The sequence below is a fragment of the Cryptotermes secundus genome, unplaced genomic scaffold, assembly GCF_002891405.2.
Source record: "Cryptotermes secundus unplaced genomic scaffold, Csec_1.0 scaffold22, whole genome shotgun sequence".
Classification (NCBI taxonomy): Eukaryota; Metazoa; Arthropoda; class Insecta; order Blattodea; family Kalotermitidae; genus Cryptotermes; species Cryptotermes secundus.
In genome coordinates, this window is record NW_019742961.1 from 3426736 (window position 1) to 3443824 (window position 17089).

The 17089-nt window shown below is 39.8% G+C and overlaps 1 protein-coding gene across 5 annotated transcripts in view; it reads right to left on the reverse strand.

Moving 5' to 3' along the window:
* LOC111873394 overlaps positions 1–17089 on the reverse strand; it is a 76117-nt gene that overhangs the window by 37223 nt on the left and 21805 nt on the right. For all 5 annotated transcript variants that reach the window (XR_002844380.2, XM_023868062.2, XM_023868063.2 and 2 more), the window contains exons 3-5: positions 15364–15418; positions 14189–14457; positions 10782–10963 (exon numbers count right to left, since the gene is read on the reverse strand). Coding sequence is in view for 4 of the 5 variants with exons in the window: in XM_023868062.2 (XP_023723830.1) it covers positions 10782–10963; positions 14189–14457; positions 15364–15418 (506 nt within the window). In the remaining variant the exon portion in view is untranslated. The remainder of the gene's footprint in view (positions 1–10781; positions 10964–14188; positions 14458–15363; positions 15419–17089) is intronic.

A 17089-nucleotide genomic window follows, 5' to 3' on the forward strand; every position in this document is an offset into this window, starting at 1 on the left:
ATTCTGTAGTATCACTCTTATAAGCTACAGGAAATGATATATCCAGGTTAGTTCCTGCAGTCCATCTGCCAAAAGTTTAATTTAAATATTACATCACTACTGGAGTTAGGTGTTCTCTGAATTAAGCATTTTACCATAACATGTTCCTTCTGTGGAACTATATTTACAAAGCAATACTGTGACATTTATCAGTTCTGCAACAATTACTTTTAGTAACCATTATGGGCTCGACATTATTTTACTTCACTACTACTTCACTGAACATCATTGTACTATCTTCTTGCACTCATACTGCTGTCAGCCTGGGACTGACTGCTTACTTTTTTGTAGCACTGTTTAGTCACACATGAACACGGCATGCCAGTTGTAAGTGCAAACTCACTCTCTCTCTCTCTTCAGGCTAGCAGGCGCTATTTTATACATGTAATCTTTCTAGAATGGTCCCACGCCTCTGCAAGGAGATTAGGCCTTTCATGTTGCTAGAATAGCTTGAAGATTAAACAATTATGTCCACGCTTTGGTGGTAACTTGCCTCACCCCCCACACTGTCTGAGTGACAATAGTTTTACTTATATATTAAAACAACATGTTTAATTGAAATGACACGATGTAAAGTTCACCAGCGATGGTTCACACATGGCCTCCCTTCTGTTTCTTTGTGTATATGATACAATATAAAAGGTCATATCTATATTTTCCCAATTCTTAAAAATTTTGAAATCATCTGAACCTAAGATGTGGGATGATACAAAAGTATGTGATCACAATATCAGTTTTAAAACTTCTGAACATCAGAACAGACTTGTACCAACCATTTCTTGAGTTGAAAGACAAAGAATAACGACAATCTGATCCTCAATAACTCCTACCCATAGGTCTCAACAAAAGATTAAAGTAGTCAGCACATTTCTAGAAACTGATGTTAACAATCAGAGACTTAATATTTGTTTCCTAATATTCTTAAATATATCAGCACCACCAAACATAGCACCATTATGATCTCACAGGTTTTCATTGAGTACTACTATGACATGATGGCTAAAAGCCAGAATAATGGAATGAGTAGAGATTGTCACTGCTAGGCAGTGGCATGGTAAACATGTTTCCATGGCAACAGATGCTGATACATTTCTGCACTAATAAATCAACATGCAAGAATGGTGGAACTGTTGAAAGATGTGCTTTCTGTGTGGTCTGAGCTTAAGTTATATAACAAGGACCAGCAGAAGCCAAAAAGACCATGTCGAGGCAGGGTCAAAAAGCTCCACTGTAGCTGTGTGAGTTGTATGAGGCGACGAAAAGAGTACCCAGTGCCTGGGGGGTATAACTGGGCCACCCTGTTCCTGGGGGATATAAATATGGGGACCTAATCCTCCAGGTTGGGGGAGTCTCCAATCATCAGAGAGGATGTTACATAAGGACTATGACCGGAAGTGTTCAGTTGAAAAAAAAAATACTGGTCTTGAGTCTCCAGGGGCTTGTTGCCAAGAAGAACTGATTGGTGGTAAACTGCCAGTCATAAAGTAACTCTAACTAGCAGCCAACATTAAACTAACCCCCCATAAGGCACTAATCAGATCAGCAATGACTTATGCTTGTCCCACGAATTTACATGTGCTGTAGTTGTAGTGATCTACAGAGTGCATAAATTAGTGAGCCTGTCATAGTTATTTGTAGTTACAAGTTATAGGCATTAATGCAAACCCCAAGTTTAGTCACTAGAACGTATAGTATCTTCTGAGATGTGATGCTGTGAAGTCCAGCAGAGGTTTATATGGAGAGGGAAAGAGACATCCACCTTCCCTTCCTAGATACTGATATTTACATGAGTTCAATAAGCTTTTTGGTTCATTCAGTATGACATAAACCTGTCCACACCAACCTGTCTAAACTATGTTTCCTAGCAACATTATTCAACAAGCTCTACAAGCTCTGTGCAACTAAAAGAGTCCACATGATGAACTGAGTTTTTCAAAGTCACTTTCAAGCAGAACAGCTATAGCAACCACCAAATTCCTCCTGAGAGGGGTTTTCCACCATAAGAAGCCTGACTCAGTCACCTTTCTGACCAATGTCAGGCCAACCTTCAACTACAGTAGCATGGTGCTGTCCCAACCAATGAAGTTGGTCAGCTCCCACTGAAGATTTCCACTTTCCTTTGGCTGATCAAGGATTGCCTAAGATCAAACACACCTGGAATATACAACGGCACATGCAATTTTGGTCAGGATTACAATGGGCGAAGAGGCCATTCAACTGATACCAAGGACATGGAATACCACTGACATATCTACATATCTTGATCATCCAGACAAGTCAGCCAAGGTGGGGCACAGCATTAACTTGGGACTTTGCATCCAACTCCAAAATATCAGTATCCTCTCCATCAAATCAGATACATATATATCATCAGGGGGGGCAACTGTGATTGAGCTCCATCCCAACAACATGAATAATGAGGACGGCTTCTTCTTAAGTATGTCACAGAAACCTCTAATTTACTCTCTGAAAGAATGAAAGAAGACTCCTTCACAGGATTTCTTGTAATGAGTTTTCCAATCAGACAATCAGGTGCGCTGCATACTGCCCTCTTCAGGGCATGGACAACACCCTTCTCAGGGTACTCATCTGTCCAAACTTGCCTTGCCAGCCCTTTTCTCAACAGTTTCTTCAGTTCACCTCCCACCTCAATCTGCCTACAACCACTGTCACTCTCCAGACCCACCTGTACTACCATTTCTAGCCTACTTTCTTTACTTACTTATGGAGCTGAGCCATTCTTGAGAAGCCAAATCTGCAGATACCCAAGAATTTCACAGCATTTTATGGAACCTGAAGGTTCATTACTGTGTTCGCAAGAGCCCCCCCACTGGTTCCTATCCTGAGCCAGATCAATCCAATCCATAACATCCCATCCTATCTCTCCAAGATACATTTTAATATTGTCCACCCACCTATGCCTTGGTCTTCCCAGTGGTCTTTTCCCCACCAATATCCTATATGCATGCTTCGTATCCCGCATTCATCCTACATGCCCTGCCCACCCCATTCTCCTTGACTTGATCATTCTAATTATACCTGTACTTGGAGAAGAGTACAAGTTATGAAGCTCCTCATTATGCAGTTTTCTCCAACCTCCTGTCACTTCATCCCTCTTTGGTCCAAATATTATCCTCAACAGGGCATTCTCTTACACCCTCAGTCTATGTTCCTCCCTTAATGTCAAAGAGCAAGTTTCACACCCATACAGAACCACGGGCAAAATCATAGTTTTGTATATTCTAATTTTTATGTTTTTGGACAGCAAAGGAGAAGACAGAAGGTTCTCGGCCGAATGGTAGCAAGCATTACCCAAGTTCAATCTCCTCTTAATTTCCTCCTGAGTGAGGTTTTTAATTTGTTATCGTCGTTCCCAAATATCTGAACTGCGCCACATTTTCAAAACATCTGTTTTCTATCGTTATGTCATTATTTTGCCCTGCATTTTGGTGACGAGAGAGCAACATATACTTATTTTTCTCTGTTTACTTCTAGACCAACCTCCTTACTTGCGTCAATTGAAGTTTGTGTGTTTTTCTTTATGGTATCTATATTATCACCCAGTAGATTCACATCATCTGCATAGACCAACAGCTGATGTGTCCCATTTAATTTTAGTCCCACCTGGTTTTCCTGGACCTTCCCAACGGCATATTCTAAAGCAAAGTTGAAAAGGAGTGGCAATGAAGCATCTCCTTGTCTTAGACCATTCTGGATAGGAAATTTACGGACAAATGTTTACCTATTCTGACTTTACTACTTCTTTCCTTATTTTGAAAAATTAAAAGGATTATGAGATCACCCTCCTTCCTGTGTGTCTATGTACTACTTTCCTTATGAGATCACCATGCTGCTAGTGTCTGTGTATCCCCCCCCCCCAGTTTATGAGAACCAGAAGTTGTCCTGTTTGTATAATTTTGTGGTGGGCCCTAAGGAAATGACCGCCTGCAACAGCTGGATGTGTTATTTTCTACTTGATCCATGTCAAATTGGGGGGGGGGGAAGATAAGTTCTTCCCAGAACTTGTTAAAAAATATGGCCCTTCTCAAGACCCCATTCCTTTGTTCCTCTTCTTTCTCCAAATGACCTTCCCTGTGCTCCCCACCCACACATATATCTAGCCAGATTTACCACATATGGGGCTAACTATATTTGCTGTCTGCTTCTTGCTTGTTACTTGCTTGGCTTACTCTTCGACCTTGAAGACAGAGACTGTATGTTCCTCTGGAATACTGGTAACTTCTACTAGACATCACAGCATCACATCACAGAAGACATTACTCTTCATAGTCATCGCAGTGAGGACTTCAAATTTACCAACCTGGATTGCAGTTTTCTGGGTTATGGCATCATGTAGTCTAACAGGCTGTTTCCAACGCTTCGCAAAAATCTGCTGCCTCCATCTTCAGGGCATACTATGAGACTACATGATATAACCAAGAAAACCACATTCTGATGGCCCTATTACGAGTAGTCTATGTCACAAAACAAACCAACTGAACCAAATTGTATAAAACATAAAGACCCTAATATGAAAATAATAAAAATCAAATATCCTCCAATCAAAAACATGCAGAAAATTAAATATGCTAATTAGATTTTTCTATAAAATTCAAGAAAAATATATGTTTCCAAATTTCTCACTTATCATTCCCACAACACAGCCCTCCTGCAATCCCAATTCATGTTTCATAATTGTTTATAATTTCCTAAAAGCCTCACTATAAAGAAAGTCAATTATTATGATCAGTCCATTAATCATAATACTGTTACGTAAATAGGAACGAACAAAACGCATCAGACTCTAAATTTAACTTTCTCCACAGTAACGACATTCTGAGTGTTATTAGTAGTTCCACATATCTGCGAAGCCCTATTAAAAAATATGTGAAAATCCAAATGAAATGACAGTCAATCAGAACTGGCATGGGAGTTTTCAGTTTGCTCTAGGAAAGAGTGGACAGAAGAGGACATCTGTCAATGACATGAAAAGAACTTACGGGTTAGATACAAGAAAACTCAATAATGTTAGGAATGTAATTAACAAACACTTCACTACACAACATGAGCAGAACGCTTCCCTTATAATAAACAAATATTAAACTCACAAGCGATTATTCACTGTTACGTTATGATACTCAAAATGACAAGTCAAAACTATGCAGGTCTACTGAATGAATAAACAATGTGTTTACTATTATTGTACACAATAAATGGAAATTATATANATAAATATTTATATACTAAAAACTTGTTATGATTATTTATCTTATCTGTCCCAATTCTAACATCGCGTATAGTTCCACTACTATTGGAGTCGTTCCTCTTACTCTCAGTGTATATCGTGTCTCGTGTTGTGTGTTCCCCGTTTGGTTCCGGGTGTTGTAATGCAGTCTAAACTGAATAAAGACTTTCTTTTGTTAACCGCAATTGTGTCTGGAGGCCATGATTGAGTACTGAATATGAAAGTTCAAGAAAGTATTCATCATATTCCTTTTGTTTAATTATCTCTAAAACAGTATAGCATACAGAAAGACAAGGGATAGAAAATGTGTCCCATTTTTATCCACAACTTTTGTTCCAAAAAGTTGCCTCTGTGGTAATACTTAGTGAGAAATATGCAGAAATGCGCACAGATTTTAATGTGACACTGTATTTAAATATGTCCAGTGTAAAAATAAAAACAGCCTGAAAACTTTTTACAAAATTCTCCATTATCAACTTTCATTAAAACATATTTCTCAGTTCTCAAGTAGCTTCATGCATGTGGATGGATGGAGAGTCTGAGCAGATTAATAGGCACTTACTGTTGCAAACATGTCTAGAAAGGACTGCATATACTTTCCAATGCCAGGACAAAGGTACTTCTATGAAACACATACCTTCATTTACAACTTAATTATTAATTCTTAAAATTTTTAAATGTTTCTGTCACATTTCAAATTTCTGTTAATATACATTATCTTAATTCAAGATATCAAATTGATTCAAAAGAATGAATCTTCCACATACCCACGTATCCAATATTACTGAAAACTAATAGATCTATCTGGGCAACATGTATAAAATCTCAGAAGCTGGTTATAAAATTACAATTTCATATACACAGACAAGAACAATTTGCAAAAACTGTTCAACTTCAAATGAGCAGTTTGTAAGTTTCAATGGGCAGATAAATGAATAAATCAACTCTCTTTCCCAATGACGGTGTTCTCTTCCATACTTTATGAGAAAACAAATTTCCACAAAATCGGCAATTATTTCTTTTTTTAAATTATGAACCTCAAAACCCACCTTATTCCTCCAAATTATGACAGTTACTGATATGAGAATTCCAAGTTCTCCAAATAAGGAAAATTCTGTATGCATACTCCAACCATTTCTTTCACATTTCACTTTTGTTCAAAAGCAACAAGACCTGGGCGGAGACCAATACATAGACTAACGATATTTCCAAGCAGGTATTAAAACTACCTTAACAATGAAACAGTTTTCACATGATTCACTAGACAGGCTGGTCCAGAAGTGAACCTTTAAACCTGTATTTGGGAGATGCTTGGGTCACCTCAGCCAGGTCACCAACTATCCTGAGGGTTTTCCCCAGTCCCTCCAAATGCTAGGATAGTACCATTGTGTGGGATACCCCCACACTCTTCCTTGGCTTGGATTAATATTGACTGGTGAATCTCTGAGAGCAGGGGCTTGCACTGTGCCAATGACTGAATTGCTTAAAGTATAACTATATTAAAAGAAACTATATATGCTTAAAGGAAATTAACACATTCAAAATAGATCAATGAATGAAATTAAAATAAAACATGTGATGCATATTACCACCTATTCCAAGGTGTATCAAAATAAAAAATACTAACACATTTCCTAAGTTATAATAACACACCTAAAAATGAACCCAATGGGGAAATCTGAACCAGATGAAGACCCTTCAGAAACAAGACAATATGTACTCACATGTTCTGTAGCTTCAGACTGATCAACAAAGGAATCATCACAACACGAAGTGACAGGGATATGGAGTCCGGTAACCACACTCCCCACAAAAAAATCACCCAGAGTCATCAAACAGAAAGAATTTATACTTTACTGAGACATAAGCACTGACACTATATCCTGACCAAAGTCCAAAATTTTGGGCTTCCCATCTATCCTCATTGCATGTCCTAATGTTTTGATCAAGTATGGCTTGCATCCTACCATAACGCTTAAGAAACTAAGGTGTAGCAAAGTTTTTAATCAATGCTGCTGCAGTCACCCCATCATTATGCTATCTCAGACAACCTACTCACATGCCACCGGCATGGAGCCCTACTGGTGCCAGGAGGTGTCATGTCACACCTACAGAGGGGTGAACTCCTGTGTCGTAGGAGTCTCCTCTAAGTACCTCATTTAGACCATGACCATTTCCTTCTGATTCCTTTCCAGTTCATCAGTCATCCATCCTACCCTCCAATGCTATACCCTCTATATACTGAAAACATCATTAAATAACCCCCCCCCACGTGATTCCCATGACTATTATTTACAAATGTAACCCCAACACTGTTGTGTGGTATCTAGAAAATTTCAAATTATTTTTATCACTTTTACAAGTTAATGTGGAATCAAACTCACGCACTCCCTACTAGAATGTTCAATTTTTGACTGGCTATGTACCTTATAAAGACATCCGAATCTAATGGAGAAGTAACTGCTGATAATGTTACTGGTTGCCAAAATGTACACTTTAATCTATATCTAGGGATTTCTCCTTCATATAGACTGACCAATAAGTGAAGAATGCATTCATATCAACTCCTTTACTTGGATAACTTCACTCCTCAAGGTTTAGCCATGCTGGGTGTTGAAGTCATTCCAGTGTTCCAGCACATGCTGCAGCCATCATCTTCAGAACACGTGCTCAGCAGACGAGTGAAGTGGATCAATATACAGGACTTGTGGTGTAAGGGCGAGAGGACTGGAGCGTCCCTGCTGCCAGTGCTGGGGGGGGGGGCATTCTCTCCCTGCTTTGAAGGCCTCAGACATTTTATTCTACTGTTGTGAACAGGCAATGAAATCTCTTAGGGGCCATGTTGAGGGTCCATTCAGGGCAAGACCGTAAAGAGAATTTGACAAGCTAGTGACAATCTGGCCCAGAAGAAGAGTCTCTTCTCAAAGGCACTGAAGCCTTGGCTAAAGGTCAGTTATGGATCCAGCTGGGACTCACAGTGGGGGATCAGCTATCTGTGAAGGGCAGTGCATGACTGTAGGCCTCCTACCATTAGCAGTCCAACAGAAGATCTTCCTCTGGTACTGGAGGGCTCAGTTGTTGGGCCCAGCTGCTGCCAAGAAGGATTAGCTGCCAGAGGGGTTTCCATGAGGGACCCATAGCAGTAAGACTGAAAAAGTACTTCTCTTGATCGTGGTGAATAGCATGTCCATCAAGGAGAACTCTTATGACCAACAAACTGGGCTACACAGGAAGAGGCCTCTTGTAAGGCAAAGTGAGGGACTGGCTGTGGACCAAGCTGGGACCAGTGGTGGGAACTCTTTGAGTTCCTTCCAATGAATTACAGAGGGTATCTAGGATATCCTGCTGCCAGAGTTCAAGAGAAGAGGCCCTCAATCTGGAGGGTTCTGGCTCTGGCTAATACTGTGGCTCTTATAGAGCTCGAGCAACAATGGGGGCACAGAATGACCCCAGTAGAGGTCTGAGTGCCTAAGGGGCAACCAGAGGTTGTTCCCACAACGTCAATAAAATACAGTACCTGAATGTGGGTGGAGTGTGATGTTATCAGTGGATAAGCATACATGATGAAATTAAACTACACAGTTAGAAATTTCTGTTCCACCATAACATATGACAAGTGTGACTAGTGCATACATTGTAATACAATGTGATAAGCACTATTAGGTGCAAAGTGCTAACATTCATCTCATTATAACCCTGAAAGGAATAAACCAAGTCTCTTCAACCAAGGAAAGAAACATTTCATATGATATCACAAGATACCTCTATACCAAGTACAGCGGTTGAGTGGTTAGTAATCGTGCATTGTGTTATTAGTCAAGTCTGAAGTAACTACCAGAAATATAATTTGCACACAGTTCTTACACATTAGGCAGCAAACTGCTCCCTTCGCTCTTTTCTTGCTACAGCGAAATCAAACTTAATGTCCAGCAATTAAATACTGCATCTTAAAGCACTGTTCATTTCATATTTTCAATGACAGCAATTTCTTATACTGTACACACCACTCTAACAATCTGTTAATATGAAAGGATATGATACCGTAAGAAAGAGTTCAGTAACACATTCCAAACTTGGAAATTAAAAAGATAAATTCCAGTGGAAACTTTTATGCAACAATCAATAAATGTTATATGGATTTTTATAACATTTTTATAATAAAATACAAACACAATTTGAATGCCCTATCCAGGGGGAGGAAAAACTTTTCTCATTCACACATCATGCAACAATGAGCAGACATTATGCATTACGTGTGTGTACACAGCCTATTAAACCCCCAGTAAGAATATTAAGGTTTAAATGCCTGTGTTTTGAACAAAAACAAAAAGTTTAAGTGTGAGGTTACCAGTTGAAGAGACCTGGACCACATGTTATCCTTCACCAAGAGCGAAGTATCAGCACTTGACTATGCCAAAACCTTAAAATGTGAACATATAAATAAGTGTTAGAACAACTCTGAAAGTTCAGTCCAAAACCACACCTAAGATGAAATAAAAATACTGCACATCAACATCAACATGCTTACTCAAATCAAGTCAGCTTATTCCACTAAGTTAACTACTACTAATATATTTGTTGTAACACAGCAATATTTAAATCATAATACATTATATTAAGGTAAGTTTCTGAAATACTGTGTGGTAATAGATGTCTCAAAACATGCAACACTTAAAAGCAACTTTTTTAGTAAATTGAAAACAATATGATGCCTATGAAAAATCTGTATTTAATTTTGGTTTGGTATAATTTTTTATGGAGCCAGATGATGAAATACTGTCTACACATCAACAATTATGAACATGGTGATGGTGTGAATCTCTAAGATTATACTTGACAATTTTAACATAGAGAGCATATAAATGGAATTTATAGATAGAAATTAATAACATGAATGAAGACATCTTATATAAATCTTAATTTGTTGTTCATAATAGCCTCATCATATAAAATAAAGCATTTGAAGGGAACTAGGTGTCATCCATCTTCCTTTTAATCAAGTGAAACCCAAAGTGACAAAAAAATTACAAATTACGATATATATTTTTTGTGTTATTAACTGTTTTAAGCCTTAACCACTTGCTAATCACCCCACAATCATTCTTTTCACTAAAGTAGTTTAGAATACCCCGTTTTGTGTGTGAATATACATTACATGTAAACAGTTTTCCTGGGTAATTCAAATTGCTGGGCACAAATGCTGCCCCTCCCCAAAAAACCTGTTGTGGAGTGGGGAATTCATGTTTACTTTTAAGCAGATATGATGACGATAATGTTTTACATCATTAGTGCCTTCTGAGAAACTTTTCAACTATGTTTCTAAAATCTGATTCTTTCATCAGAACTGCAGCAAAAATGGTAATATACAGAGATGATATAAACATTACTTTTGTCACAACTATAAATTTGTATAACAGTACTGAAGTGACATTTGCACTTGTGCATCATTGCTTAATATGTAACAATAAATAGAGAGCATTTCAATCGAATTACTCACAGTGTCGTTGTATACTGTCTGGTGATTCTTGGTATCTTTTTAACAAGTAAATCCTTTCTATATTCGGTCTCTACAAATTGTGGCAATGATTCGCTGTACTTATCTGGAATCCCATCCTCCATTAGCGCAAATTGCAACTTATAGCAGCCACTGAATACATAATTAAATTTTACTTCTGCAGTCTGAAACAAAAATATTCCCTGTAGCAACCATGTATACCTGTAGTATAAAGTTTCAATACCATTCAGGAAAAAAAAAAAGAGTGCATAAAGAAAGTTATACCTCAGACTGAAAAGTGCCGCTGAACACAGATTTATTCAAAGTGTGCCTCAAAATATGATTAAAAGCAAACTGCCTAAATCACACAGAGACATGAGGAAAAGTAAACAAAAACATTAATTTTGTATCACTATTCCACAGCAGAGACGTAAGTACCCTTAAAATCACCAATTACATTAGTAAGGATATTGCGACATGATGGTGGAGAGCCAGAATAGAGGTGGCCACTGCTAGACAATGGCGCACTAAATACATTTCTGTAACGAATCAATGCACAGCAATAAAGGATGTGTTGGAAACAGTGTCTTCTGTGTGGTTCATGAATGAATGAATGACTGTACAAGGGGTGGGCCCTCTCAGCCCTTACACCACAACCTACAGTGATCTATTGTGCTTCCCCTTTTGATTTTCCCCTCAGCAATCCTGCACTTCAAATAAAGCGCAGGATTTTGTATGTGGGGGCGTCGAAATAGTCACTTTGTTCCATGAAGTATTGAACCAAGTGACATCATCTTAAATAAGCTAAGGCCTCACATTCACACAGGATGTGTGTGTGGCTGTTTCATTTTCTTCTTGACACCTCTCACAAGTGGGACTATCACTTAGTCCAAGTTTGAAGAGGTGTCCTTTAAGGTGATAGTGTCCTGTAAGCAGTCCCACCACCCATCGTAGCTGGTTCCTGTTTAACTTCAACAGTTCCTTCGCTCCTTTAGCATAGGGTCCTCGTATGAGTCTCTTTGCTTGCCTGAGTCGTCAAGGATCCCCCGTATTTCTTATGATTCATATTTGTCCAGTCCCTGATTGCCTGTCTGGCAACTCCTATAGAGATGCCACAGGCTGGTTCAGGTCTGTGTGGTTCATACTCAGACTAGGCTGCGCCATAGCTCAAGCGGTTAGTAGCTGGCTTCCCACCGTGGCAGCCCGGGTTCGATCCTGGGCCTGGTCAAGTGGGATTTGTGGTGGAAAAAGTGGCGCTGGGGCGGGTTCAGAGTACTTCAGTTTCCCCTGCCTATCTTCATTCCACCAAATTCTCCATCAACATAATCAACCGGGGCAGGTACAATAGGCCAATCAGTGGCCGCCATGCCAAGTGGATCCAGTTGGACTCCACCCCCCACTAAGCGAATTCACACTCAGACTACATTTTAAAGCCCAACAGAAAAAGTTAGTCAGTCAGAGGTCCGAGTCAGTGGTTAGCAGTCATGAGTTGCAAGTGAGCAGTAGCAGTTTGTGATTTGCCATGAGGAACCTGCACTGTTGGCAGCAGCTACCTAGCAACGACTTGTGATAGAATAACAAGAGCAGGACTTTGTTTGTGTAGTAGCTGTGCTGGTTTAGGATAATCAAGAAGGTTGTGATGGGTAGGCTGCAGAGCATACACGGAGAAAATCAGAATGTATACAAACTATCTGACAGAAGATCTCAAGGGAAGAGGCCATTGCATGTAGACAGGATAATAATAAAATGAATCTTAAGAAATTTAAAAGTAAACTGCTGATATGGTTACTGACTGTCCCCCCCCCCAAAAAAATACACACAAGAAACATTTAAAATGAAAATCATAAAAATATGTATTCATACATGTGTAGATGAGAAAATAACAATAAAAAAATACTAAACCTGAATTTTTAACATCAGCCACATGATGTCTCAAAAACAGACTCAAAAACAATTTCTAAACCATAGAAAGGTAAAGGTAAAGTTGTCCCTGTGCTTAACTAATTAAGCACTATGCCACGAAGAGATATGTGAGAGTGGATGTGTAGATCCACTTGTTCTTGACCTAGGCACCAGTTGGAGGTAAGTGGTCTGCTTCAAGCGCCGGCTGCCTTACCCCCAGGAAAGAGGCCGCGGTGCCCATTGCATTGGAAGTTGGGTGGACCTTAGGGCTCCTCTGGACAACATGGAGAAGTGAAAATTCCTGACCCTTAGTTAGTTAGTTATTGGAGAGGGTAGGTTTCCCCATGCACTTAGACCAGTATTGGTCCATTGTGCTTCCCTCTATGATATTCTACCAGTCTCTATACCCTACCGATATCGGTGTGTCCCATCAGTCCTGACCGAGCCAGCGAGTTCAGCCTCTACTGGCTTGGCGGTATCTATAATGCTTCCCCCATCAGAGGCGTTAGGGACTACTGCTGGGCGGGAAATGACCTTGAATTTGGCTCAGTGACCTCCTTTGGAGATATGAGGTTCTTTTACGTGCCGTAAAGCTACGACACGGGACCCACGGCTTAAAGTCCCTCCCGGAAGACTTGTTCCCTGAATTTTTCCGCCCTTAAAAATTCCACGACCGCCGCCGGGTTTAAACCCGCGTACCACGAGTCATGAGGTGGGAATGTTACCTCTAGACTACGGAGGCCGCTTTCCTGACCCTTAATTCGCATAGTGAGGGGTGGAGTCCAGTTGGGTCCACTTGGCACGGCGGGCACTGACTGGCCTATTGTACCTGCCCCGGGTGATTGATGATGATGGAGAATTTGTTGGAATGAAGATTAGTAGGGGAAACTGAAGTACTAGGAGAAAATCAAACCCAGTGCCACTTTGCCCACCACAAATCCCACTTGACCACACCCTGGTTTGAACCTGGGCCACTGCAATTCCTCACCCTACCGGGATTCAAACTCTGACACCTCATTCGTTCAGCCCACAGCCAGTCGCTATACTGACTGCGCTATCCTGGCTCCTCATTTCTATACCATAACAGCAGAGAAATAGGTAATATGCGTGCTTATATTACTATACTGAGTAAAACATTAATGGGATGCGGGACTGTTGAAATAGTGACTATGTCCCACTATGTCAGCCCAAACAAAGCAATGTAATATTTCTGTATTCCCAAGTTACTTCTATTGGTACCAGAAACACAAGAATCAAAATTATGAAACTAAATTAATTAATATAATTACTGCAACAATCAAGCCCAATTAAGAAACAAAAATTTTTAAACAAGACAGATTAATCATGCCTATAATTCTAGGCGTCACACTACAAATGAATATCGATTTTAATACAGTATTTGCATAAAATAAATCATCACTCTGAAGTGCACATATTCACATGTATTCATACACATACATTGAAGTTCACCTAAAACACTGAACCATCTACCACAAGAAGAAACATACCTTCCCACAGGGCGATATATTTTTATTGTTTTCTGGGTCATGACTCAGTATTTCCGCATATCTTCTTGAATGGCGTGATGGAAACAAGGTTCTGTTAGCACATTCTTCTGCATTTGTCACTTTTTCATCCATGTAGAGATCAAGCCTGTAGGAGGTGTACCCACAAGATTTAGGCATCAAGTTGAATTCTACAGCAACTGTGCCACTTTTTGTGTCCATAACTGTCCATAAAATATTTGTTGTTTCAACTTCATCACATGGCATAACTTCTGAAACGAGAAACAACAGTTATACTATTATTTAATTAGTATAATGACCATTAAAAATTCAATCTGAAACTTTCATTCATTCATTACTGTTTTAAGATTAAGCAAGTTACTTAAAAATATTAAGTAGAAGAACCTCATACTCCCAAAGGGGATCACTGAGCCAAATTCCAGGACGTTTCCCGCCCAACAATAGTCTCTAAGGCCTCTGATAGATGGGGGAAGCATTATAGACACCGCTAAGCAAGTGGCCAAACTCGCTTACTCGGCGGGACTGATGGTACGCACCATTTATCGGTAGGTTATAGAGACTGGTAGAATATCATAGAGGGAAGCACAATAGATCAAACTGGTCGCGGTGCATGGGGAAACTCACCCTCTCTAAATAACTAACTAACTAACTAACTAAAAATATTAAACAGCAACATAAAGATGACACTGCAGTAATACATGCTGGTTAAGAATCTCAGGATGGCTTGTATTTTTTTTTTATTTCTAGTGGGGTGGGACTAAGTCCCTTGTACTGCAGCCACTTCTGGCCTACTGTACCAGCCCCAGATAATAGGTGAGGGTGATTGTGGAGCAACTGGTGTAATGAAGATTGGCAGGGGAAACTGAAGTATTCGGAGAAAACCTGCCCAGTGCCACTTTGTCCACCACAAATCCCACTTGACCAGACCCGGGATCGAACCCAGGCCGCCGCAGTTGGAAGCCAGCGACTCATCATAGCTTGTGAAAACTGTATTAAGGAGGAATATAGCATAGTAAGAAAACGTGAATATACTCATGAACATTGTAAGAAATGTCCATTTTGTATTTAGAAAAATAAAAATGGAATCTGAGGCCCCTCCTCCAAGATTTAAGATGCAGACACCAGTCAAGTTTGCTTGTTAGAAAATATCAACTCACCTTCATTTTCAGCTTCACTGTCTTCTTGAAAGCACTCGGACACTCCATACAAAGACTGCAACAAACAGATGGGAAGCTTATCATGAAAACTGAAAAGTACCAATAAATATGGGGATAAACATGGCACATATCAAGCTCCTGTCTCAGAATTCACCTGGTGAATTTCTACGAGGGTTGGAACTTTAATAGTGACAACTATTTATTTACAACTGATACAAAATAGACGCATGTTTTGAAGTTTTACTGTCCTTCAATGTCGTCACCAGCATTGTGTACAACCCACGGCACAATGATGTGGAAGTCATAGGATACCTTTAGCAGTGCCTGTTGTGTTGATAGTTCGAATGGAGCGGCCTACTGCCTGAAGTACTTCTGGAACAGTTTTGAAGCGAATGCCACAAAGTGGTTCTTTCATCTTAGGAATCAAGTCAAAGTCACAAGGGCTTAAATCCGGGGAGTATGGTGGATGGTACAGCACTTCCCAGCCCCATCAATCGAACAAATCAGCCACAGCTTGCGCTGCATGCAGCCGAGCACTGTCCTGCAAAATTATGGATGGTTCTGCAGAAAGTGTCGCCACTTCTTTTTAAAAGCTGGTTGTAGGCTGTGTTCCAAAAATGAACAGTAATACTGCACACTGACGGTCTGCTGTCGGGGAACGGCATGTGTTTGGATAACACCATCACACTCGTACACAAGAATCGACATAACTTTCACATTGCTGGGGTTCTGACAAACTTTTGATTTTCATGGTGACCCATAATGACACCATTCATTCGATTGGCATTTCATTTGTGGCTTGTACAATTTGGCCCATGTCTCATCCAGCGTAATGATATGGTATAAGAAAGCCTCTCTTTCGTGCTCATAGCACTCCAAGTGGTTACAAGCAGCATCGTATCGTAGCATTTCTGCATTTCCATCAAACCATGTGGAACCCATTGTGATGCAATTTTTCTCATGCCCAGGTGTTCCTTCAGAATGTGAAGCACAGTCATATGCACTAATCCTGTCTCTCGGGCCAGCTCACAAATCATATGGCGTCGATCACTCTCCAGTAACACAGAAAGAGCGTACACTTCTTCTTCACTGACACTAGGACAACCTGGACGACGCATGTCTGCCACATTCTAGCGTCCTTCGTTGAAGGGACTTAGGTGTTTACGCATGAGATGTCATGACTCTTACTAGCAAAACATTCTAAGTTCTTTCCATTTTACTTTCAAACAAAAAACAAAATGAATAGATGTGACAAAAAGATTCTAGCAGAAAACCATCTCAATTAGAATTTATATCTCAAAATCAATCAAATATAAAATAAAGCAGTATTCAGGGTAAATTTATAAACATTATCAACAGTAAGATGCCAAAAATTATAGGAAAGTGTCATCATTTGTAGCAAATCAACTCTTTTTCAGCCATAGCATTCCTTAGAAGATTCTGGCAGATTTGATGTAATTTTCATTTCTTTGGATTTTGCAACATTAACTTTTTTAACAGAGCAAGATCATCAGCCCTGTGTCCAACCCCCAACCTGGAGGACTAGGTCTCTGTATTTATGTCTCCCAGTGACAGGGTGGCCCAGTTACACCCCCAGGCAAAGGGTTCTCTTTTCATCGCCTTCTTCGACTCACAAGGCTACAGCAGAAGTATTCTAATTTGATGCACATGGGATAAGGAAGTATTGTACAAACAATAAACAACATTCAAAAAGAGGAAACAGATA